This window comes from Alexandromys fortis, unplaced genomic scaffold (genome assembly GCF_014885135.2).
Source record: "Alexandromys fortis isolate MF-2015 unplaced genomic scaffold, M_Fortis_MF-2015_v1.1 scaffold_18, whole genome shotgun sequence".
NCBI lineage: Eukaryota > Metazoa > Chordata > Mammalia > Rodentia > Cricetidae > Alexandromys > Alexandromys fortis.
In genome coordinates, this window is record NW_026067897.1 from 9,931,777 (window position 1) to 9,958,611 (window position 26,835).

The following is a 26,835-nucleotide window of genomic DNA, read 5'->3' on the forward strand; positions in this document are numbered from 1 at the left end:
AAGCTATTTGCTTAGGTCACATCCTGTACCTCTTTACCATGCTGGAGCCTTGTGTTTACCTCCCTTCCACGTCTCAGAGCTTCACTCTCTTCCTCAGTGGTATAGACTATAACTTAGCATCTTTAAAACACGACACATTATTTGAACCTAACTCTCTTCCTTTCCTTCCTTCCCCTCTGAAGTCCACATAAATATTTACAGTGATGATTTGGAGACAGAACTCTTCCCTTTCCATCTTCTCTCAGTGGAGATTTTTGGCAGGATAGGGCTAACAGCAAGGTGGCACTACCTTGGGTCTTTTGGCATCCTCAGTAGGACATCTCCAAGTTAATTCTTGGCTGGTTTAAAACAGAAAGTCTTGAAAGACCATTCTTCTTATCAGAATCAACTTTTGTCTTTTGCTGACTATAGGAAAGTGTTGCTTCTGCTTAGATTTAAGGACATGGGCACTGAGGTCCTGATGTAGAGTCAACCTTTTCTCCCCTACCACTAACTAGGGTTTCCTTGGCCTCTTATTGACTGCACTTTCTTCAGTAAGATGGCCATCCCTTATGAAACTTCAATGACTTTTTGCCTGCCGGCACTTGGGATTTGCCTGGCATGTGAATTTCTATAGCATTAATAACAGTAGTTGACAGCAGTGTGCTGTATGCATTCTGTTGAGGTCCTCTGGCTACAGGACAGATTTAATATGCTCTATATTTAATGGCTCCATAAGATGATAGTCTAGGATCCTTAAAGTGTGACAGAAGAAAAGTATCAAAAATCAGGAAAAGATGACCAAATATAAAATCACCTAACTTTTTTTTTAAAGTGGCTGTAGGCAAAAGACCCATTAGTTCCAAGAACAGCCTACCAGCCTATTCCAGTTGTAAATACTGGAGAGAACAGTTAGGCAGCCTTATGTTCTTGATTAGCTACCTGAGTGACACCCCCTTCCAATGAAAGTACTTGATATTTGCATACATGGCTTGTTCCTCTCAAAAATTATTAAAAACAAGCAGGTGAAAAGACATGGAAACTTTATTTTGATTGCTTTGTTTTGCTTTTTTTTTTTTTTTTTTTTTTTTTTTTTTTTTTTTTTTTTTTTTTTTTTTTTTTTTTTTTTTTTTTTTTGTCAACTTAACACAAGCCGGTGGCATCTGGGAAAAATGAGCCTCCGTTGAAAAAACTGCCTCAATCACATTGGTCTATAGGTAAGTTTGAGAGGCATTTATTTTCTTGATTAGTGATTGATGTGGGAGGGCCCAGCCCAGCCCACTATGGGTGGTGCCACCCCTGGGCATAGATTGTATAAGAAAGCAGGCTGAGCAAACCATGGTAAGCAAACCAGTAAGCAGCACCCTCCACGGTCTCTGCTTCAGTTTCTGCCTCAAGTTCCTGCCTTTAACTCCTGTTCTGACTTCCCTTCGTGAAGAAGAGCAAGCTGTAAGGTAAATTAAATCCTTTCTTTCCCAAAGTTACTTTCAGTCATGGTCTTTATCATGGCAATAGAAAACTGGGACAATACAGGAGAAAATGACTGGACCAAGTGTCCAAAGTCTTAGTGTGCTAGACTTTGTGCCCTTACCTGCAGAGCCGCTCTTATCCTCTGGGGCCTACCTATCAATCAGATCACCTGGAAAAGAAATCCTATAAATTAAGATGTTTCTTGTTAACATAAAATGCTCTCATAATCCTCGTTCATGTAATTCTCAACCCAGAAGTTTTGACAATTTCTGCTAAGGCACATAATCTGAAAACAATATCTCAAATAGAAAGCCTTTGCCCTCAGAGATGCCCCCCAACTATCGTGTCGCTGTTGAAATGAAATAAATGGTTTTGTGCTTGCTTTTCCCCTCAGGAGGACACCACTTTCTTCAATCAACCAGCATGAACGCAGTGGTAGACACAGCCGTGTTTTTTGCAAAGTTTCTATATTACTTTTTAGAATCGTTAGTTTTCAAGGTAATTCCTAAAAAGAAAAAGGATGTTGCTGGAGAGATTGTCCTTATCACCGGAGCCGGAAGTGGACTTGGACGGCTACTGGCCATGCATTTTGCCAGCCACGGGGCCATTCTAGTTCTCTGGGATATTAATCAAGAAGGCAACATGGAAACATGTCGACTGGCCAAAGAAAAGGGTGGCGTGAAAGTCTTTACCTACAAGTGTGACTGCAGCAACAGGAAAGAGGTCTACAGGGTTGCCGATCAGGTGAGCTTTATTGCTGCTCTTTGCTTTATATCCGAGAAAACTGCTTCTAGCCTACGCTCAAACCGAGGGAGCAATCTGTTAGGGGTTCTTCTGAAGATCCTTGAGTACTTCCGGTTTGATTCTCTTTGCCTTAAGTATGACTCCACGGCCTCCAAATGCAGCATAGACGGAAACAGGGGGAGTAGGGCTCGGCTCGGCTTCAGAGCCCAGCACCGCCGCCGGACTGATTCGCTTAGTAGCTCACTTACTTCAGAGCCCCGTCCTGTCTGGTGGCTTTGCTCAGTGATTCACCCGACCTCCTCGGTCGGTAGACACTCTGACAAGCCCCAGCTCCTCTGCTTTAGTTGTGCAACTTTTACCAAATTATTCACCTTTCTACACCCCTGTTTCCACATCCATGAGTTGAAAGCTAGTGGCTGGCAGCATCACACGCAGCTTTAGCTTCCTATTGTCTCAAAGCTTTAGTGTCTCTGAAATCCCCTCCCCTCTTAAGGCAAGACTACTGCCATATTGTGTGTTTTGGACATGGTATATGGAGTATAAGGAAGAAACACTCAGCATACGGGAGTTCTTCTCACACTTCACCTACTGGCATTATCTGACTTCTCGTGGGATGTTCCACTTTACCCACAGTTCCCTTGGCAGGCACAGCACAGCACACAGGGAACCACCAAATGGAAACATCAGTGTGGCAGGAAGCAGGAGAGGGGAAACTGGAGGCAGATGCATTTATTATTGTTTCCACAGAAAAGAGCAGGAAGCTACTTAGTAAGTGGATCGTTTGAACAATTTCAAAGGGCTCTAGGGCATAGGGACATCTTGGTGTTCTAGTCGGTGGCTCTCGCATGATTGAGGTAGATGTATCAGTAACCTAAACCATGGTAATCCTGTGAAGGGGAGCGGTCGGACATACAGGGTTAACGGCTTTCTCAAAAGGGTTAACGTACCCGTTTCTAGCCAGAGTCACAAACAAGCAAAAAACAAAAGAACAAATAAAACTCGCAGGTATATTATCTTTATCGTGTTAGTTACTATTTTAAACCGTTTGTGCCCCTAACAACTCAGTTAATCAACGCACCTCAGTCTTCTGAAATGTGTGTCGCCCCCATTGTTCCTGCTCAACACAATGCTAAAGTCAAGGAGTGCTGAACATGCAGCTACCCAAGAGCACGAGGCAGAAACTGGCGAGAGACAGTCCTAGCCAGGCAGTTGGTACACACAGTGTGAGCGCAGCATCTTCAGGGATTGCTTTGCATCCGGTTGCTATTTGCGGCATTCATTTTTTGATTTATTAAAACTTAATTATCGAGTTACCACACCTTGATACATTATGAACCTCTCTCTTCATGCTTCTTTGCTTTTCTTCTTCCTCTTTCTTTGTTTAGGGACCCACAGGTTTTGGGTTTGTGTAACTCACTGACAGCAAATAACATTGTGGGTATTGTAGCTCCCGGGATTTAGGGAAAGTCAAGGTTAGTCCTCATTTTGAAAAAGGGAAAGAAACGTGGCAGGAAGAGCTCCCAGCAGAATGCATTTGGGGTGAGCTTAATGTGATCTGTTTTTTCAGGACCAGACAGCAGTCAGATCAGGGTGCCTGGAAAGGCCTTTGCCCCTCTCTCTGTTCATATATAAACTTCACAACAAAGCAGGTACTATGGTTTCGCTACTTTGTCAACAATGAAACAGAGTCAGGGAGAGCTGCAGGAAATCATCTTGTAGCTATTAAGTGGCCCTGGAGACCTGCTGCTTTGTTGCAGGAGCATGGTCAGAGAACTGTAAACAGTGAGGGCATTCCCCAGCCCCCCCCCCTAAACTGAAAAGCACTCTTATCTCCTGCACCACCACCCCGGTCCCCTATAAAGCATTCTGGCCTGGTTAAAATTCCCTTGGTGCCCAGCAGAAAAGCACCCTAAAAATTTGAAAATATTTGCCATTGGAATATATCGGAAATGTTTCTTCTTTGCCACAACCTTATATGTGCCAATTTTTCTAAGTTTATCACGCTATCCTGTTTCTTTGGCTTATTTGTTAGTTATTAAGTACTGGGAAACCCAAATCCTTTATCCGTAAGACTTTAACAAGTGGCAGACATCATCCTCACCCTTGAAATGAGATCACATTCAGCGTGGTGGCATGCCAATGGGCCCATTAGTTAGCTTTCCGCAACTCCATCATGCAAAGTCAGCATTCAGTCCAACATAGCACACATGCTTGTAGCCCCATCATTGGGAAGGTTGGGGAAGGAAGACCGTGAGTTCCGGGAAGGATGAGGCAATAATGTCGGTGAGGAAGAAGAGAGTAAATTTATGTAAAGGCAGGTACTGCGTGTGCCTCAAGATTGGGCGTGAATCCGTGCTCCTCTCCGCACTGAGGTTTTTTTTTTTTGGCAGGTTCTTAATTCCCTGTAGCCTGTTTTCTCGCCAATGGACTAGAATAATGCCTTCCAAAATGTCTTCCCAAAGTAGAGTAAAAATTAAATCCCATAATCTAGACAATCCTCCTCCTGCCGTAGTGTCCCTCCGAGGCAGGACTTTCCCTTGGAGTGACCTGAGTGACCATTCATTGCCTGAATGTTTAGAGATTTTACCCAAAAGACTTTACCTCCTTCGACCCTTTGCTTTTGGCCAGGCATCCCTCTCTAGTCTAGGATTGAGGCCTTGTTTACTCTCATAGTCCCACTAAACCAGTAAGAGGTCCTTGGTCTCTCATGGATATTTCCTTAGGCCTACGTGCTTCCAAAACACAGAGGTCTAATCCAACAAGTCGGCATTATTAAGTCTCCCTTTAACAACCCACCCCCACTTACCTACAACAACAGCAGTGTTTCCCCATCTGTCCAAAACAGCTCCAACTGGGAGGCTTAGCATACAGCGTGGACCAGGAGTAGGCAGCACTTTTTGTCTGGAGGGAAAAAAGAGTCTTCGCCAAAAGATTTGTTTCGGGATTTTAAAAAGATGTATCAAGTTTTAAAGTCACTGCTTAACCTGTCTTATACTTGGTCTCAGCATCAGCTTTGTCCCTGTGACCTTCAGAGTTATAATCTGAAACAGCATGGTAGGAGAGACAGTTTGCTTAGTATTTCCTGGAGCATGCTTTACTCCAAACAGGACTCAGGTGTTTACTGGGTTTTGTAAGCAGGTGAAGTGGTCTATTGGGTGGTGGGGAACGAAAGCTCGTAAAAACACAGTAGAAGATAGCATTTAGATTAGAGGTAGTCTTTAGGGCAGAGTGCACAGCATCGCCAAACTCTCTGGGCACAAGACCAAATACATCATTGAATGGGCTGTCTTCATCCCAAGTACTGATTTGACCTACTCAAACGGGAGCCAGGAAAGTGGTTCGGGCCTGCGCATGCGCACAATAAGCCTAAGGGCTGCAAGAAGGGATATGCTCAGAGACACACAGGCAGAGAGTGTCCCCACACTTCATGGCCACTAAAGACCAGCAGAAAAGAAAACCAGAAGAACAGAGATGCAAGAAAGGAAACGGTCTGTGCTGGGTGTGTGGGCCACTGGCTGTTTTCCCAACTACCCGGGATCACAGCCTCAGATCCTGACTGGGCTACAGAGCAAGAGCAGCCTCGGTTGAAACCACTTACTGAAGCCTCGAAGTAAGAGGGCTAGCAAAAGGTTTGGGAGCAGGTTGCTTAGCTAGCATGTACAAGACCCGGAGTTTAATCCTTAGTTTGAAAAGGAGAAAGAAGAAAGAGGGAGAGGGAGATGATTGCTGCCCTGTATAGCAGGCCATCTTTTTAAGGAATTCATATTACCGGGTTTATCACGACTCATGACTTCAGTCCATGGTGACTGAACCACGGAGGCCTGTCAGGAGGCAGCAGTTCACCACAGGGAGCACAGGGCACAGCAACCTTCCTGCTTACCATGCGGCCACACCCCACAATCCCCACTGAAAATCCCTCCAAGGACTGAAATGCCCCACCAGATCTCACATCTCAAAACCTCCCCCACGTCCCAAGAGCACCGAGTCTCAGGGAACTGCAGATCCAAGATGGAGCAAACAAGAAGGGGGACGTAAAAACACTTCTGGGATCTTAGAAATATGTTTTCTTAAAAGTAGAGGTTACATTGGTATATGAATTGACCAAAATTCATCCAACTTGATGCTTAAATGGTGCATTTTTTGTAATGTAATAAAGATTTATAAACACTGTAAGTTTTTGCTGTTTTGTGGGTTTTTCTTTCCTTTTTCTTTCTTGTTGTTAAAATATAATTATATTTCCCCATTCCCTTTCCTTCCTCCAGCCACTCCAGTGTTCCCCCATCTACTTGTTTCCTTTCTTTTTTTTTGTTTTTTTGTTTTTGTTTTTCGAGACAGGGTTTCTCTGTGGTTTTGGAAACTGCCTGGAACTAGCTCTTGTAGACCAGGCTGGTCTCGAACTCACAGAAATCCGCCTGCCTCTGCCTCCCAAGTGCTGGGATTAAAGGCGTGCGCCACCACCGCCCGGCTACTTGTTTCCTTTCAAATTCATGGTCTCTTTCTCTGTCAGTGTTTAATACACACACACACACACACACACACACACACACATTGGAGGCCTCATTCCTGGAGAAGAGAATTTCTCCCTCTCTCAGCATTCCTTCATTGTCTATAGGTTTTTGTTTAGAGGTGGGCCCCATAAGATATCCCCCTTCCCTGTCAGCACGTCTGTTGGTGTTGGCCTTGCTCAGGTGTTATGTAGGCAGCCATATTACTGAGATCTGTCATGGGTGTAGCTTCCCTGTCAAGTCTAGGAGACATAATCTCATATAGGACTTTCTGCTCCTCTGGCTGTTATGATCTTTCTGCTCCCTCTTCCTCATTGTTGCCTGAGCCTTAGGTGTAAGTGGCCCATTGTCAAGTATCAGTTGGAGCTGGGCACCCCACAGTCAATAGTTCTCTTTGTGTTGACCGGTTATGGCTTATTTTGTAATGGTCTCCATCTGTTATAAAGAGAAGTTTCTTTGATCTGGGAGTTTAAGGATAAATGTTTTCAATGCTGTTAGATATTGCACTGGCTTACTAAGTGAAGGTAGTGGATGCTCCTCAAAGATCCAAGATGTCAAAAGCCCCTGGAAATTGTCTAGGTGTCCAGTACCAGGAATGACTGTCTTCCTGCTAAGTGGGCCCTAGGTCTAATCAGACAGTTGTTGATTACTGCCAAGATCTGAGTGCCATTGTTGCACCCTTAGGGATATTTTATCCAGCTGTGGTCCACAGGTGTTACCATTGGGTAGTAATATTGGCTTCTCCCTCATTTAGCAGCTTTCAAAGCACTTCCATTACTATGGAAGTAGGTCCTCAAAGAGGGGGATTTGGAGGTGCAGCTCTGTCTCAGATTCTTCAGGCCCTATGTCCAGACTGCATGGTGTCTTCACCAAGGCAGTGTAAGTGATATGAAGAAGGAAATGGTAAAAATGAGGGAAGGTTTTGACTGGGTGACAGGAAGATCAATACAGGAGAGGGATGCAGGATGGGAAAAGTAATACCAAGGATGTCCAAAAAAGCCATAAGGAATTATATTACTTTTTATTTATCTAAAATCGCATACAATATATATGTGTGTGTGTGTGTGTGTGTGTGTGTGTGTGTGTACAAACATATATAGTTAAATGAAGTTAAGTCACTAGGGCTGACAATGCTCCTAGCAAGAGTTGTAGAGTTCCTAACAAAAAACCCAGTACCGGACATGAGAAACCTTTTACAAGTTGTTCATCCAAGGAATCTAAGAGATTCTCAAAACCATATAAGCTATTTCTATGACCTTGGTGGCCTTCCAGAGGAAATCATCTTCTTTAAGCAAAATTCCCAAATTAAAATATTCTTTTCAAAAAGTATAACTGACCATAAGATTACTTTTAAATTGCTGAATTTCCTTATGGGAAACAATAACAATGAATAGTTTCCATGAAATAATAGTCAAGTATGGTTGACTATGGAGGTGTGCTCTGAAGGACATATCGCTAAGTGATTTGATAGTAGTGGGGACATCACAGTCTCCTTACCCAAGCAAATATGGCTACAGTGTCACTAGACACTTCAATCTTGGACTTCCTTTATCTGTCAGTGACTAACACCTTGTGAATTCCACAACTGCACTTGAGCAAAATAAGGGAAAACGTGACTTAGGAAAGTAAACGTCAAAAATTCAACACTTTGCCGGGTGGTAGTAGTACACGTCTTTAATTCCAGCACTCGGGAGGGAGAGGGAGGCGGGTCTCTGCAAGTTCGAGGCCAGCCTGGTCTACAAAAGCTAGTTCTAGGACAGGCTCCAAAGCTACCGAGAAACCTTGTCTCGAAAAGTTAAAAAAAAAAATTCAATGCTTCAATCGATGTTATGTTTCTCTCATTTCTGGCCAGGTTAGAGAAGAAGTAGGTGATGTCACCATTCTCATTAATAATGCAGGTGTTGTGACAGGGAAGTCCTTCCTTGATATGCCAGACCACATGGTGGAAAGATCATTTCTTGTCAACGCCATCTCTCATTTCTGGGTAAGTCTCTCTTTCGTTTTTATTAGTGAGTCTAAAAATCCCAAGCAACGGTTCAGTCATTCGTCTGGAAATACAGCATTTGGTTGTTTCCTGTTGAAGCAGGTGGTGGAAGCCTCATCCTCCCCAGGCTCATCTACCTAGCCTAGATTAGTTTTTCCTGGTCTTGCCCTACTCCAAATTCTCAGGGACATCTCTAACTGCCTTTGACAATAAAAATGTTCTCTATCTGCTTCCTAATATGGTAACCACTTGAAACACGATTGATGCAAATGAAGAGTTAAACCCTTAAATTTATGCCCTTTGATAATAATATATAATTTATAATAATTAATGTACATTTAATTAGCCACAAATGCCTAGAGGCTAACGCCTTGGACGGTGCCGCTCTGCAGAGAGGGTAAGAGACAGAAGAAAGCTGGGATTACCAAAGTCCTTTCTACTGAGGGGGATTACACTTGTTATAATACAAAAATAATTACCAGTAACTGGTGGTGCATGCAAGATGCAGGATGTTCAAGTAACTGAAGCCAGGGCTATGGATAATACGTCTGGCAAGGGGTAGCAGGGCCTCAGTCATTTTTGCCTCTGGGAGACCTTGGAATGGATTCGTTTCAAGTCTCCTAATTCCTATTTATTGCCGCTCAAAATTTTCGCAAGGTTTGTAGTCTTAATAACGTTTGCCTTCTTTAGTCACCAGGAAGTGGTATGAAATGACACTGGAGCCCGCAAATTTATTTCAGTTGATCGTAACAAAACAGCTAACACAGTGCTTACATATTTATTTAGAGTTCCCATAAACATTTCCACAAGCTGTTGGCTTCCTTACCTGCATCGGCATCCTAAGCGCTTACCTTGGTTGATGGTCAGTACCACATTGGTAGGTGGAACTAGGGTCCACACACTCCCAGTAACATCACAGACCGAGAAACCACCCTGGATTCCCTTCTTCTCTTTGACACTGTCTTGCCTGTTGTACAATGCTCAAGTACAAGTCTCTCCACCCTCCATGCCAGCCGTCCAAGCCATCTCTTCCCTTTACCAACAGCTTATCCCAGTTTCCCATCTCCGGCACCGGTGCCTTCTAACCTATCTTCGTATGGAAGCAAGTTGGTATTTCTGCTGTATTAATCAAACAATCTCATACAACACATAACTCAAACAACCCTCATTCAGAGGGCACCAAACACATTGAGAGCGGAGTACACTTCCACAGCATAGATTGTAAACCCCAGCAAGACATGGTAATGGCCTCTTATCTGCCTCCCAGTTCTCGCCTTCATTTTCTGCTCACGTTCCATTTACTCCTGAATTCCTGACTAAAGCCTAGTCAAACTCTCCTCAGGGAGTCTTGGCATGAGCTGTTCTCTCTGGCAAGATTCTTCTTTCCTCCTGCCTTGCATCTTTCTGGCCTCCTGTAATCATTGATACTGTACTTTTATATTGTGTGCAAGTACAGTTGTGGCCTTAACTGGTTCACACAATTAGCAGTGAAAGGAATTGATAAACACACATAAGCCACTGTGATGTGTATCATCAAATTTAGATGTGATTCTGAGCAACCAACAGAACCAGGGAATCCACTTCCATCCAAAACTAGGGAGAGCCATCACTCATTCCTAAAATTTGAGAGGCTCACTATTTGGTGTATTTCTTCCTTGCCCTGGATTCATCTGCTCCCAAAGTTTCATGGCCAAGCTCTCTATAGATCTCTCCAAATGCTGTGCCCCTAGCACTTTGCCTCCTGAAAACAATGATGCATGATCGAACAAGTGATGTCGGGATTTCACTGGGCTCCTTTAAGAGTGAGCCAGCTAAAGATGGAGCTAAAAAAAAAAATGGTGACATGAGAAACTTGGACTTACATAGTGATGACAAATGGGGGCAGAAACAAGATCCCTGAACTCTTACCTGGTATTGATCTTCATGGGAATGTATTAGGACAGTTTCTTGTGGGCTGGAGAGATTGCTCAATGGTTAAGAGCTCTTGGTGCGCCTGAAGGAGATCTAGGGTCAATTCACAGCACCCACATCAGGTAGCCTATTCCATAGGATCCCACACCCATTTCTGTCCTCTGTGGGTAGCTTCATGCAGGTGGTACACACACACACACACACACACACGAGTATACATACACACTCACACTGTGCTGATTAGTTCTCGTCAACTTGACACAACCTAGACATAGCTGGGAAGAGGAAACCTCAGTAGAGACAATGCCTCCATCAAGTTGGCCTGTGGACAAGTCTGTGGATCATTTCCTTGATTAACGAAAGATGTGGGCGGACCCAACCCACTGTGAGTGACAAGTGCTACACCTAAGCAGGCCACCCTGGGTTACATAAGAAAGCAGGCCAATTGAACTATGGGAAACAAGCCAGTAAGCCACAATCATTCATGGCCTCTGCATGGGGTTCAGCCTCCAGGATCCTGCCTTGCCTTCCTGCCCTTTCCCCCTTTCATAAAGACTACGGACTATAAGAGTCAAAATCCCCCACTGTGTAAGAGTAGCATAGTGTTTATCAGAGCAATAGAAAGTAAATGAGGTTATACATGAAGACACATAGACACTAAATGCATGCATGCATACATACATACATATATAATTTTTAAAAAATCTTTTTAAAGAAAACATCCCGGTATGCTACAAGTCATACCATTATCTCTGCCTTAATACCATAATTTTTATAAATTATTTATGAATGGAGTCTAGGAAGAAAAGAGCCTGTTATTGGGGTTGGGTAAAGAACATGAAACCTCCCTGAGAGAATATATGAGGAACGGGAGTAAGAGAAGGAAAGGGTGTTTGTGACATGGGGACATTGCTTAAAGATAATTACCAAAACACACCAAGTAAAGGTTACCAATGCATGCTGTGCTGGTCCTGGTAGCTCCAGAGCAGCCTTCCTATCAGCAGCTGCAAAGCTCGCGCTTGAATCGTCTTCCTCTAGCAATTGCTCCCATTTCTGCTACTTCCTAAACATGAAGGCAAATTGCATTGATAGTAAAGTCTGGAAGGTAAGTGTGATTGATTTTAATGCAAATTGTCAAAATTATACAAAGAACTCTGAGTACTTAAAAATTGCTACAATTTATAGGAACCCAACAAGTGTTGGGTTAATTTAACCAAAAGCTCATTTGTTTAAATTAGTAAGGTATACTTCAAAGGAAAAAGAAAACATGCACTATTTATTATATCTGAATGCATAATAAACTCTAATTCCCTCAGTAACAGTGACTCTAGGCTTCCCACTTTTGTGCTGCCAAGGGATTTAACACCCCATGAGTATTAGATAAAAGTTCAATGAGTGGACTAATAAGTTCATCAAATGCTTACAGAATACTGAAAATAATTAATCAACTAATGTGTTTATATTTCCCAGACTTGTAAGGCCTTTCTTCCTGCCATGATTAAAGCTGACCATGGTCACCTGGTCTGCGTTTCAAGCCTAGCAGGACTAGTGGGTACTAATATGCTCTCAGGTGCGTATTTCCATTTACCACACATTCTTCCACTGCCCTGGGAACCCCGTGGGCCCTTCCAGAATGCAGAGAAGCTCTGCCTGCCCCAAACAGAACTCCTGAAACATTCAACCCTAAAAGAAGGGTTAAGAAGGCCAGGGGCACTTCTTCCCATTCATGTACCTTTGAAAAACACATAAACTGATGTGTGTGTGTGTGTGCGCGCGCGCGTGTGTGCATGCACACACACGCTTATTGGTTCGTTGGTAGTCTTGGCTTAAGAGAAACTGAAAAGATTTCAGTGTTTTTATTGGCCACACTAGGTATGGAGTTACTCTGTCCTCAGTAACAAGCCAGAAAAGAAGAAAAGGTTTATTTTTAAATAATTATGAAAATTTTCCAAGCTGTATCATTTTATTTCAGATTATTCTTCAAGCAAATTTGCAGCCTTTGGCTTGGCTGAGTCCCTCTTCTTTGAATTAACTATGCTACAAAAATCTCAAGTAAAAAGCACCATCGTTTGCCCATATTTCATCAAAACTGGAATGTTTGAAGGTTGTGAAACCAAGTAAGTTCGCTCTTTCGGCAATCTTTACTTTCCCGTAACTTTAAGATATAACAGAAGTTGGCAGTGAGAAATTACTAAGATTGCTTTGTTTTATTGATGAAATAATTCTCTTCCTATATAAAATATTAAATTGTAGATACCCCCAAATATATCCTGCTAGGCCATGACATCAGTAGCGCCATACCTTACCAGTCTCTATTCAGTAGCCTCTTCAGTGGGCAGGGTAACTAAGCAACAATTGTCACCTTTCCTTAGCCCCTGGAAGAGAAGAACTTGCTGCACGAGAATGGGGAAGAGAGCTCAGATCCCTACCACCCACAAACACGGCCAGAGTGACAGCAGGGACCTGCAACCCCAGGGCCAGGTGGTAGAAAACTGGATCCTGGGGACTTGCTAGCCAGCCAGCCTGTCCCAGTGAGAAATCACATCTCAGAAGAATACTAAGACTGAAAGGCAACTGGGAAGGACATCCTGGTGTCAACCTTTGGCTTCCACAAGCTCTGTTTACATGCATGTGTGCGCGTGCACACACACACACACACACACACGCACGTGTACACACATGTACACACACACACAGATACACACTCAAGATGTTTGGTTAAAACCACAGTCACCAGTGACACTCGACAGCTAGGAAAACTTTGTTATACCTGAAATTACTTTCTCTGAAAATGACATCAAAATTACACATTGACAGCATTCAGTCAGAAGAGACACACTTCCCTGAACTAACCAATAAAGCCATTAAACAAATACACAAACATGTACAACAGGCCCTACAGGAGAGTACTGTCCAGTGCCGTTGATGTATCTGGAGTGTTGTTGCAATTATTTGTTTATTTGGGGAATGATCCCATGATGTAGTTCATGTCAGCCCCAACTTGTTGTGCAGCCTGCAGTTTCAGACACTGCTCAAAATCAGTCTGAACTAGCGGACCCACAGACATCTTTATTAGATGCTATAGGTAGAGAAATCACAAAAACAAATTTTGAAAATCTTTATGCCACCGAACTTGCTGAAATTATTGTCCAGCAGCTTCAGAAGGAACAGCACCAAGTGTCGTTTATAATGAATGAATGGCGGAATTCAGGTTCCAGAGTGGCATCATCTGGAGCTTGAATTTGGCGCCACTGTGGTCAGCTCCTGACTTTGCTAAGGATGTCTGAAGTGTGTTAGAAGGCAGATCATCCCTACCCAGTCCTTCTCTTGTATCCCTCTGTGGACCGTGTAGGGGGCAACTGGGAGAAAAACATCAGAAATTTTGGGAATCTGGACAGAATTGGGAACAGCAAGTAAATCACCCTCCTAATGCGTTTGAAAAGGCTGGCTTGTCGTTAAGATCTCAAGAGACTGTCACATAGCATGAAAGGCAGCAAGTACAATGGTTACAGTGTATTAGCCATAGTGGCCTCTTTTCTCAAGGCAGTTTAAACACACGGGAGACTCCACCCTCCAGAAGAGCTGAGTGTAGTTATGTGACAAGGTGTCTCTGGGGACTGCTGTTCCAAGCACCAGATAAAAAGCTAAAAATTAAAATTCTGGTAGTGTGTAAAATGAGTATTAAAAAAAAAGTGGATTTTCGTCAACTGTTTATCCGGGATGACTCAACAATTGCAGGTCACTCTTCAACTAAAATTAAGGTGTTATTCTAGAGCAGTTTGCTAAACCAGACTGGTTCCTAGACAAAGTAATAGTCATGTTATCGTGGAACCAGTAAATGGATCTTTTAAACGAAGTGAAGGCAAGCCGTACATTTGATTCCAAATATTGGAATATTGTGTTCATATTCATATCTCAAATTCCCTGTTATTATAAGTAAGGTTTAGTCATGATAGTACGCTTCATTAGAAATTTTCTAAAACCTCAGTGATCTCCAAGAAAGATAAGCACTTGGTGTTCCACACACAGATATGGCATAGCCAAAGTACTGAAAAACAAAGCAAAAGATAACCTGATGCGCAGCAGGAAGAAAAGCGGTTCTCCGTAAGAAAGCCACCTGAAGTTCAACTGACAGCTGAACTTCCAGCAGAAGCAATGGGAAGCACACAGGTCTTCCGATGGCACAGTCAGGAGAGTAAGAGAGAAGTCAACCAAGGGTCTTTTCCAGCAAAACCGTGTTGCAGAAATGAAGGCCACTAAAAACAGAGCCCATCCTCCACCCTACAAGAAACAGAAAAGGAAGGTCTCCAAGGTACAGCAGGTGAGAGCAGAGAATAAGCGGGTTCACACGAGAAGACCATCAAAATTCATCCGAGCAGATAACTGTGTAAAGAGGGCAATGGAGAAGTGTGTCTTTTTCCTTCCTTGAGCTAATGATGAATACACTCACATAACCAACATGTGCTGAATAGCACTGGTGCAAACTCAAGTGAGGTGAGTGGGAACAAAGCGACATTGGACTTAGAAAATGGTAGCAGGCAGGAAGGGCAGCATGGAGGGACTCTGAAATACGTGCCAGGTCTCCTTTGTCCCTTCGCCTTCTTCGAAACACAGAACTTACAAAGCAGTAACTGCAATGTTGCAGTAGATATGCACGATTATATGCTAAAGTATTTCTCTAATCATATTATTGTAGCATAGAGGAAGGGAAAGTAATGTAGCTATGTAGGAGCAAAATTTCTGTATCACACCAAAATTAAGGGGATATATACCAAAAAATGGGTTCTGCTAAATTAAGATGTATAGTATAGTCTATACCTTGGAAAAACTGATAGCAAATAACTTCAGAAATAAAATTTTAAGATAAATAAAATAAATGAATAAAATAAAATTAAAAGATGCCCTTGCTAACAAAAGGCCCCAGTCAAGCAGGAGTAGATGCTGATGGTCACTCTGTTCAACTAAAACAAGAGTGCACACTTGTGCTGAGTGTAAACAATGGAGTGCACACTCGTGCTGAACGTGCCTCAGACATTGCCCAGAAGGAAGCATCTGCCTGGCTGTAAAGTACCGCCAACAAAAAAATTAAAAGAATGAAGTCATGTGAAGTATACTGTCTAGCTAAAATTGAATAAAATTATAAATCAAAACAAAAGATAACTTGAGAAATTTCCAAATATGTTGAAATACACATACAAACTTTTATGAGGTTCAGCTATTCAGGAACATTTATAATTGTAAGTGGCTATATAGAAATATTGGATTAATACTTCATCTTCTCCCTTCAGAAACTGTATAAACTAAAGTCACAATGAATCCAGTGCAAACAGAACTAGTAAATCTCACTATAGAAATAGACTGGAGTAGAAAATTAGAGGAAAATGATTCATCCAAAAGCTGGCTCGTTGAAAAGATTACTAAAATGAATGAACCTCCGGCTATGCTCGCAAACGGAGCCAAGAGAAGACTTGCTCGAGCTGGAAGCAAGAGCTAAGCGAGAACGCCATCACTGCCATTCCAAACGGGAAGAAGGCAGAAGGAAAAGTATGGGAACTCCCACACCCAAGCCAGATGTCGCTGATGCAAGGGCAAACTGCCTGGCAGAACTGACTTGAGGGAGATACTGAATTAGTAACCTAGAAGGTTCCCAAATACCAACAGCCAGTCAAGGTGACCTCCTGGGGGACTTATACCAAGCATCGGACGAATTAAGCACTCGAATTCTGAATAGTTACTGAAGTCAGACAGAAACCAGACATTCTACAGCTCACTCACTAAATGTAATATTACCTTGATGCCAAAGTCAGACAAAGCACCTCAAGAACATAAAATTAAAGATCAACACCTCCTACACACTAAACAAGAAGGCCTGGATAAGAGACCAGCAAACCAATACAGTACCATCCAATGAGAGATGTGTACCGTGATCAGAGGGGATATATCCTCAGAATGCCAGGTTAGGGTCGTATTTTAGATAATTTCACATATGCATCATATCAATATCAAAGAAAAGGCATCCACAAGATCCAGCCCCTTCTGTGACAGCACCCAAGAGTGAGAAGCACTCAAGAAACAAGAAATAGAAGGGAACTGCTTCAACCAGAGGCGTGACATCCGTGAAGAAGTCACAGGTTGGCTTGTATTCAGTGCCAAAAGCGTTGCTTTGCCCCTAAGATCAAGAATAAGCCAGGGAAAGTATAGCATGGAGCGGTGGCAGAGTGCTTAGCTATCATGTGCAGCGTCCTATTTCCAACTCCAGCACAAAAATATAAAGGACAGAAAGCAAAGCAAGTGTGTGCATACTCATGACATCATAGGAAATAAAAGATAAAGAAGTGAAAATGGAGAAGAAAACCTGTTCTGAGATAACACAATATCGCATGTAGAAAACACTAAGGCATACACATGAGCACACATGCTGAAGTGCACACACACACACACACATACACATAACATTTGCAAATATTATGCATAAAACTATTTTGTCTAAGAAGTGAATTGAGCAAGATCAATATACAAAATCCACATAAAAATCAGTTGCTTTTTTATGCATTTGTGATTAACAAGCCCAAAGTGAAATCAGTAAAAAACAATCCCCATTTACAATAGCATAAATGTAGTAAAATAGATGGAACAGATTTAACAGAAAGTAATCCATCACACTGTTTTAAAAAAAAGTATTTTTAAAACATCTTTGACAGAGATTAAAGCAGACAAAACCAATTCCATGTTCATAGATGGAAAGATAGTACTGTTAAGATTCCATTTCTCCCAGATTCAATGCAATTTCTAGAGGAAACTCAAAAGGCCCCACCTACCCTTGGATGAAGAGCAACAGGCAACCACCCAATGCTGCTGTGAGAAGGTAATCCGCTCCTTGAGACATTCTCCCATACAGAATGGTCAGCCCTAAGCCTGTGTACATATAGATATCACTAATAGATTGGTAGATTGCATATACATACATGTAAGTATATGATTGTGTACATATATTATTGTTACATGTATGTATATATAACAATAGTAATTACTGGAGAGGCTGTGAACTTGAGAGGAGGCTATTGGAGGTTTACAAAGAGGAGAGGAAAGATAAAAATGATGTAAACACAGTACCCATATATGAAACACTAAAAAACAAAGAGCTCAGACTGACTTCTTTCTAGGAATTGCCAAGGTGTTGCTAAAACGTACGTGGAGATGTGAAGGACTAGAAAGGTTGACTGAACCTAAGCTACCCTGAATATGCAGAAGGAAGATAAACGAAATCCCTGTTTCTAATGCCAAGCTCAGTAGAAGCTCAGAAGCACACAGTGCATGCTCCGACAGGGCAGACTCACAAGTCAACAGGATAGACTTGATGGTCAAAGAACTCTTTACACTGAGCCCCCATTAAATTTCAATAGGCGCGTCAGGACAATGCAGTAAAGCAAGGGTCCTTTGATGGTGACCTGGTTCATCCATGAAAGGCTAGGCTCACAACTGAAATGTCAAAAATAGCAGTTTGTTTTCAACGAACAGGGCAGGGACAACTGGGGGGAAAAAAGCAAAGTTGAACTTAAGAACCCCATCACACAAAAGTTGACGGAAGATGTGTGAAAAGTTAGAAAATAAATATCTTTCATAAATGGAAACTGAATTTTTATGGCCTTGGCTTACATGGCGATCTACCAGCCATGACACCAAAAAGTACAAATGGCCATAGAAAACAAACAGATTCATCGAATTTTAAAAGGTTTGTGCTTCAGAGGTAATCGTTAAATGAATTCAGATTCTGTAAGGTTTTGTCCATTGTTGAAATAGGAGCAGCACCAGGGCTGCATCCCTGGCACCCGGCCGCCCGCATGACTAGCTTATGCCCAGAAATAATTACACGGAAACTGTATTCTTTCAAACACTGCCTGGCCCGGCTAGTTCCAGCTTCTTATTGGATAGCTCTTACATATTGTTCTAACCCATTTCTAATATTCTATGTAGCCCACGAGCTGGCTTACCAGGGAGGATCTTAACCTGCTTCTGTCTGGAGCAGGAGAATCATGGCGACTCTCTGACTCAGCTGCCTTCTCCCAGAATCCTGTTCTGTTTTCTCCACCTACCTAAGGGTTGGCCTATCAAATGGGCCTAGGCAGTTTCTTTATTAATAAGAAATCACTCCCACATCATTTCCCCTTTTTCTGTTTAAACAAAAAAGAAAGGCTTTAACTTTAACATAGTAAAATTATATATAACAAAACAGTTATCAAGTAAGAATTACAGTTACAATATTTATATCTATTTTATCTCTTATCATAACTAAGGAAAACTATAACTATTTATTCTTTAACTCCATCAAAGACTCCACAAGGATATAATAATACTTAAGTAAACAAGAAATCCAAAACTCTAGAAATGACAGAGACATCTCACTGCCTGAACAGTCACCCAAAGTTCCTCTGTACCGTTGGGGCATCCATCTTCGGCCTACAGGCTCATAGTATCTAGCAGACACCTTCACAAAGCAGGAAATTCCAAAGACAGTTCAGTCACTTTCTGCTGTGTCCTGCAGAATGTCTTGCAGACTCTTTCATGAAGCAGGAACCCCGAAAGACCATCTCACCTTTAGGCAAGTTCAGTAGTCCTCTCTCTGCAGGTTGTCTGTGTCCAGTTTATGTAATAGTCCAGGCAAGAGCAGTTTCTTGCCCAAATGGCTATCAAATTCCATAAGGATCCTCTTTGATGCCCATCTTCCTCGCGAAGTAGATTGGTGCTGCCAGGAGCAGACGTGTCTCCTTGTCATGAAAAGTCCTAAGTTATTAAAATATTTTAAATGCCATATTCTGCAGTCTTTGAGAGATATGAAGAATGTCTATCTAACTGAAATATATCTCTATATATCTAGAAAATCTAACTAACATGACTACAAGATTTACTATCATCGATGATTATCCATTAGCAACCTATATTTCCTAATTATACATTACATTATAAAATGAACTACACAATCACAATACCTTAATCAAGATCAAAAATACATATACATATAACAAAATTGACCTTAAAATCCATACCAATGCAAATTATTCATATCTATATCATATCCCCCTTTAAATGTAAAAGAACATTTATAAACAATATTTGGGAACATGGGCGTAGTTTTTTCTCTCCAAACTGCTTCCTGCTGAATGGGGGCGTTGTTAATTAGGTTGTTCATGATATAACCTGTGTGCTAGTTTCATCTCAGTTGGCAATTGAGCGAAGCAATTTTTTGAGGGTGTTCACAGCAACCTTTCAGGAGGACGTGGTCTATCATACCAAATCGGAATACATGCAATCCACAGGGTCTCATCCTCTGCAAAAACAAAAGAAGACCCTCTCCAAAGCATCATATCCTTAGACCCAAATTTTGAAATCGTAATACCCTTATATCCATTTTGGTTTAGCTTGGCAGCCCATGTAATGAAATGTCTCTCTGTACTTAGCTCCTTCACAGTCAAAAATTTTAAAGAAAACACAATGTACATAATCCAGACTCTCTGTGAATTTTCCATTTTTACGTGGCTTATTTTTCTTTATTTCTCTTAATCTATAACTATCTGTACTTCTGTACTCTGTTTCTTTAAAGACTTTACCCTTTTTCTTTTTAAGACAATAACTTTTTTATATTCTTTTTCTTCTCTTTCCCAAGCCTACGTACATTCATCCAACAGTGTCTGAATCTGTTCTATTGTGAATCTGTAATTTTTTTATTATCCAGGAGCATTTCTTAAAATGTTAAGCATTTCTTAAAAACTTAAGTTGCACCATGTACAGGTAATACGGTACTGCCTGTGTCCTGCCCAGTCTAAACCTTAACTGCGCAGTTTTAAGGTAATTACGGTAGTTCCTGCCTGAGATCAGCACAGTTCAGCATGGAGCAAGCCACTCCTGCCTCAGAGTCATTTGGTGCTTCTGAGCTGAGCACAGTTCCAGGTACACAGCAGTTCACATTGGAGCCGCAATCAGCAGTTTAATTCTGAGACTGAGCGTGCAGCACAGAAACTCTTTTCATCCAAGTTACAGCCAAATCTGACACGCAGAGCACTGCGCAGTCTGAAAACGGTCTGTATGGCGGAAGGAATCCGCCATGCTCTTCCGCCTGCCTAAGCCTGATTCAGCCTTCTGCCCAGGTGCAGGCAGGGAGCGCTGAGCCATCTGCACCGTCTCAGAGCACTCTCCTCTGATCCCAAGCGGGAACACAAACATCCAGTCCCATAAAAGCCTTGAAATGCTTTAAAGCCAGAGTTCACGCTGGCAGCACAGCCCCAGGAAGCCGAGCTTTAAAATGACACAGCTTTTTTTCTGCTGCTGTTGCTGAATCAGGAAATCTCTCTACAGCACGCCACCAACAAAGAGCAAAAATCTGTGTTAAACTCTCTCTCCCTTATTTTTAAGCCTTCTCAGGTTTTTAAGTGGATTTAGCCCATCACGTCTGGGCGCCATCTGTTGAAATTGGAGCGCCAGGGCTGCATCCCCGGCACCCGGCTGCCCGCATGACTAGCTTATGCCCAGAAACAATTACACGGAAACTGTATTCTTTCAAACACTGCCTGGCCCGGCTAGGTCCAGTTTCTTATTGGATAGCTCTTACATATTGTTCTAACCCATTTCTAATATTCTATGTAGCCCACAAGCTGGCTTACCAGGGAGGATCTTAACCTGCTTCTGTCTGGAGCGGGAGAATCATGGCGACTCTCTGACTCAGCTGCCTTCTCCCAGAATCCTGTTCTGTTTTCTCCACCTACCTAAGGGTTGGCCTATCAAATGGGCCTAGGCAGTTTCTTTATTAATAAGAAATCACTCCCACATCAGTCCATTCATGTATCTTTGATTTTACATGAATACGTAAAGCCGTGTGTGTGCGCACACACATGTGCATTCATGTATAGGTGTGGGGAGGGGGCACATGCACATATGTGTGTTTGATCTGAAAGAAGTGAGTCTGTCTGAAGACAGGAAGTTGAAAATGGAAGGGAGAAGGCAGAGAAAGAGCAGGGGTGACGTTGTGGAGGAGGAGTGTGCTCCAAGTACATTATCTGCTAGTCTGAAAATGTCCTCATGAAGCCCAGCATCACATACAATTATTATAGACCAGTTTAAAAACTTACTAAAAAAAAACTTCTATTATTCAAAGGACATCAATAAAGTAAAATAAACAACTCAAGAGAATGAGGGAAAAGTGATAAACCCTATAGCTTATTAAAGCCTTCTCTTTAAACTACATAAAGAAAGTTTAGTAACAAATTAGTAAAAAGAAAAATGGCCCAAATTTCACAATTGGAAAATCTCAATAAACATTTCCCCGTGTGTGAGTAGTGACAAATACCCAGTATGCCTTTGCCATCTGTCTCAGGGTTTCTCCTGCTGTGATTAAACTCCATGACCATAAGCAACTTGGGGAAGGAAGAGTTTCTTTCTCTTAACTTCCATACCACAGTCTTTTTGTCGGAGTCAGTCAGGGCAGGTGCCTGCAGGTAAGGACTGATACAGAGGCCATGGTGCTGGCTGCTTACCTGTTTGCTCAACCTGCCTCTTACAGCACCAGGACCACATCCCTGGGTGCGGCATCACCCAGAGTGAGCTTAGCCCTCCCCCACCGATCATCATCAAGAAAATTTACCACAGGCTTGCCCACAGGCCAATTCAGTGGAGGCATTTTCTCACCTGAAGTTTCTTTTCCCCAAATGATTCTGGCTTGTTTCAAGTTGCCATAAAGCTAGCTAGCACAATATCTTAGCTATTTTATTTCTAATATTAATTTAAAGCTATATCAGTAAGAACTGGTAATAAAGTGAGCAAATTCTTTTTAAAATTTTAGATTCACCTATTTTATTTTATATATGAGTGTTTTGCTTGCATGTATGTACATCACGTGTAAGTTACTCTGGTGTCTGGAGGGGTCAGAAGAGGGCATCAGAACCCCTGGAACTGGAGCTTCACAGGTCTGTGAACTACAACATGAGTGCTAGGAACAGAACCCAGTTCTTCTGCAAGAGCAGTGAATGTTCTTAACCTCGGAAATACTCGGTAGCACCAAGCATATGCTTTTAATGCCAGCTTGTCAAGGTCACGCGAGGAATATAAATCCAGGAAACTGCAAAATGGTAGCGACTAAAAGCTATGATGTTAAACAATGGATATTATAAGCTTGGCATACCTACATATATAAAAACAAAAGAGACGTCTCCAGAAAAGAAAGCTCCTTAGTCCTAAAGCGACCTTAAAGGATGAGATGAAACTGGTCTATAGAACTTATATCTCAATGTGTTGGCTGCTTAAGCTGGAGCATCAGGCACTTTCATGAGTTGTCAAAATCCAGTCATGGAAAAGTGATTGCTTTCTGAAACTCAGCTGAGAGAAACAGTGTCTGAATGTTTATTGTTCAAATGATTAAAAAATATATAAACATGAAATCTGAAAGAAATATAGAATCTTTGCTTTCAGTTTAGTCTACCACTTCCTATGGCTTCCATAACTCATTTCTCTTAACAATGTAACAATCGTCTGTCTAAAATGATATATTGCGCATGCTCAAGAGATCGTTTTGGTAAATGATTTTTGCAATTTTACTTTTAATAACATACGGTTTTGTGTTTATGATAAATTCTGTATGTTGGTGAGGAAGGAAAGGAAAGGATGACACAACACTCTACAAGTAATTATATAAATTTTTGTATTGTGTGTGTGCACATGCGTGTGCGTTGCTTGTGCGTGTTTCTTCGAGGGTGGGTACACATACACATACGTCCATGGAAGCCTGCGGTTGACATAAGGAATCATCATGGCCACACTTCCATCTTATCATTGAGGCAGGCTCTCTGAATCCAACCTAAAGCTTGCTGCTCTGACTAGTCTGTTAACCAGCTTGATCCCATCTCAAACTCCTGAGGCCTGCCATGCCCACCTTGCCTTTACGTGAGTTCTGGACATCAAACACTGATCCTCAAGTTAGTGAAGCAAGGACTTGAATCACTAAACCATCTCCCATCTGTAATTTCATCTTTATAGTCAGAGCATAAAACAGAAAAGAAGTAAGGACTGGGCATTCACATGAGGCAGTAGTGTTGGCCATGAGAGAAAACACAAGGTAACCCCAAGTATTTGTGCTTGTCTTTTTACTGTTTGCAGCCATTGTTTCTATTGTAATTCAGTGTCTGAAATCAGCCCTCAATACTGATCGCCACAGGAAAGAGCACTCAGCTGACTCCACCTCTGCCTTCTCTTTCCAGGTATCCGTTTCTGTTACCTCTACTGGATCAGGAGTATGTGGCTCGAAAAGTCTTCACTGCTATTTTAGAGGAACAAGTTTACCTCCTCATACCCAAGTTTGCCTATTTTGCATTATTTCTCAAACAGTAAGTTAATGAAGACCCAATCAACCTTTGGGTTGATTGTGAACATGTTGTCTGATCATTGCTACTTTTCTATCTTCAAGGTAGATATCGCTGTTATTTAGCATGATGACCAAGAAGGGACAAGTTATTGGACTATTGTGAACTATGTCTTTTTTATTTTAGGTTTTAACTAAATTAAGGAATTATTTAGGCCTTTCAAGAGCACACTGTATTTGTTCTTACACAGAACCAAACAGCACACACATTCTGGGGTGGGAGACATTGGGGGAAGTTTTAAGGTTGTTTTCTGTTGCTTTGTTCTGTTGGTGATGGTGGTGGTGGTGGTAGTGGTGGTAGGGGTGTGTGTGTGTGTTTCTTTATTCACTTACTTGGCTTCTTTGAGATAATATCACACTGCATATTCCAGGCTTTCAACACCCCTTCCTCAACTTCCCTGATTACTGTATACAACATGACATTCAATTATTTATTATTGTTTTTTAATATCTGTTTTCTTCAATTAATTTAGTTTATGTGGTATAGAGTTACATTTTTTGCAATAATGGACAAAAATCCTGATTTCCCCCCCCCCTGGGAAAATGCTAAGGCATTTGGTAATTTCTCCATCTCATTCTGTGAAAGAGTTCCTGCAACTTCCTTGAAGGCCAACACGATGCATTCTGGGGTATTTGTGAGCAGACTCTCACAGGCCCACATCTAGCATGGAGGTAGTTTCTTCCATGTGTTGCCTCCATCCCTGATGGCTATTCAAGAATAGCACATCCCAAGTCTAGAGAGGACAGAGAGTCTGCAAGCTGCAATGGAACTGCTGAAGCTTCCCCCACCAGACCTTTCTCCTGCTGTGTGCCCTTGTGAACAGTGCTGGGGATCAGAAGTGCTCAGGGCTTCAGATTGACTCAAATTTGGATAAGTTTATATATAATGAAGTATCTTGGGGATAAAACCTAGGTCTAAACAGGTACCCACATGTTTCCTACACACCTCCATACAATCCAAAGGCCATCTGATGACGTGTTTTCATTATGACTTGACATATGTCAGGTTTAGAGATTTCCTCTTATGGCATCATGCTGGTGCTTTGAGTTGAGGCATGAGGATTGTGCTCCTGGGAAGTACAGGACAGCCTTTCCTATTTCCACCTACTCATTGCTTTCCCTAATCTTCCTCGGCTGCCCTCACTACTCAGGAAAGCCAACATTCATCACTATGTGACCCATCACACTTGCATGGCCTTCTAGCATCTAACATCTGGACACTTGCCAACTTGTGTGTTATCTGAGGACACAATTTCTAAGTTCTTTCCTGGTCTACATTTACATCCAGGACAGGGCCTGATAAAGAATAAACATGAAGACATGATTGCTCAGTTAAGTTGAGCAGAGCTGTGCCAATCCAAGCCGCAGTGATCCAAAATCCAACATTGCTCTGAGCAGCGGTTTTCAGTTGCCCATGTGCATTAGAGCCATCCTCACGCCTCAGACCACTGAGTCACAAATCGTCTTCTTAGGTGGTTTGCTTTTATTCTGATGCTTGCTATTCCTGTTTAGCAAATAAGGATATACTGAGTGAATAAGGAACCTTCTGGTCTCTCCAATGAGCCAATGAGTGTAGCATGTGGAGAAACTGGGATTCTTTTTCAAAGCTTGGGGAATGATTCCAGGTGTAGGAAAGGCTGAAAGCATCCACCATCATCCGATGTTAATGGCCCTGAACTACGATACGACAGTATCCTTCCATTCATTCGTCCCATTAGTACAGATGCACAACATGGGTCTTGATCTTCCAGACTTTATTTTATTTGCTCTTAGTCTTTGCAAAGAAGTCCTTTCCATGACTTTTGCGAGTCTTAAAGGATCATATATTTTCTCTGCTTTTCTTTAGAATAATATCTCCAAAAATGATGATCGCCCTGGGTAAGTACCTTGGCACGGACACCTGTATGACGTCGTTCCGAGGGAGAGCAAAAGCGGAACTGCAGGCTGGAACAGAAAGAAAACAGCAATAACCCAGGCCTCAGGTGTGGTAATCACACACAGGGATGAGCGGGTACACTGTTTGGAATCCCCCGAGCAGTTAGATCATGCCAGCCTACCTAGAATCACCCAGGCTTTCGAAAGTTTGCAGCTTGTTTTCCCAGGAGACACTTTGCATTTGGCTCATTCTCTTTTCTTCTCTTCCCTTAGTTTTTTTCTTCCTTTCCCTCCCCCTCACACAGGTTCTTAATATGATTGCAGGCTGGATTTGTAGACAAAGATCACCATGCTATTTTTCTAAACGTTTTTATTATCTATCCAGATTCCCATGTAATTCCTCAGTTGGGTAAATAAAAGCATCACAGTCCTTCCCATGAACTCTGATCATACAAATCATATATTTATAAAATGGTAATGCAAAGTGGCCCAAATCTTGTTTAAAAGTAGAATATGAGACACTTTCAGGAGAAAAGGTGATTATAAGTAATAAGCTTGTGAATCAGTGTGGTGGACTGATAATTTTTCAATATCCTATTTAAGCATACACATTAATTTTGTAGTTAAAAATGTTTACTTCACAAAATGAAGGTTGATTTGTATTCCCTTACTAATCCCTACTAGGTTTTGATGACCATATGAAGACCGCTAAACGGACTGAAACTGAACATGCTTATTGGATTTTAGAAAGTCTGTAGCGCCAGTTTTATTTGCATCCCAATGTGTTTAAGAATTCTTCGCTCTTTCACGCCATAAGGAAAGCAAACACCTTAGACCCTCTACACTCTGCTGGCTTAGAAATAAAACATATTTTTGTAATAGCATCAGGAAATACAGCTTTGATTAATGTGTCCTAATTCAACTTATTTTTCAGACACCTAACATGGGAATTTGCACTTTGTATC

The 26,835-nt window shown here is 41.9% G+C and overlaps 1 protein-coding gene across 1 annotated transcript; it reads left to right on the forward strand.

Moving 5' to 3' along the window:
- The first annotated feature begins 1,872 nt into the window (after window positions 1-1,872).
- Sdr16c5 (short chain dehydrogenase/reductase family 16C member 5) lies at window positions 1,873-25,965 on the forward strand. Its single transcript, XM_050165562.1, has 6 exons — window positions 1,873-2,193; window positions 8,551-8,682; window positions 12,064-12,163; window positions 12,566-12,710; window positions 23,835-23,960; window positions 25,842-25,965. Exons 1-6 carry the CDS (start codon window positions 1,873-1,875, stop codon window positions 25,963-25,965), a joined length of 948 nt encoding a protein of 315 aa, XP_050021519.1.
- Window positions 25,966-26,835: the final 870 nt, after the last annotated feature.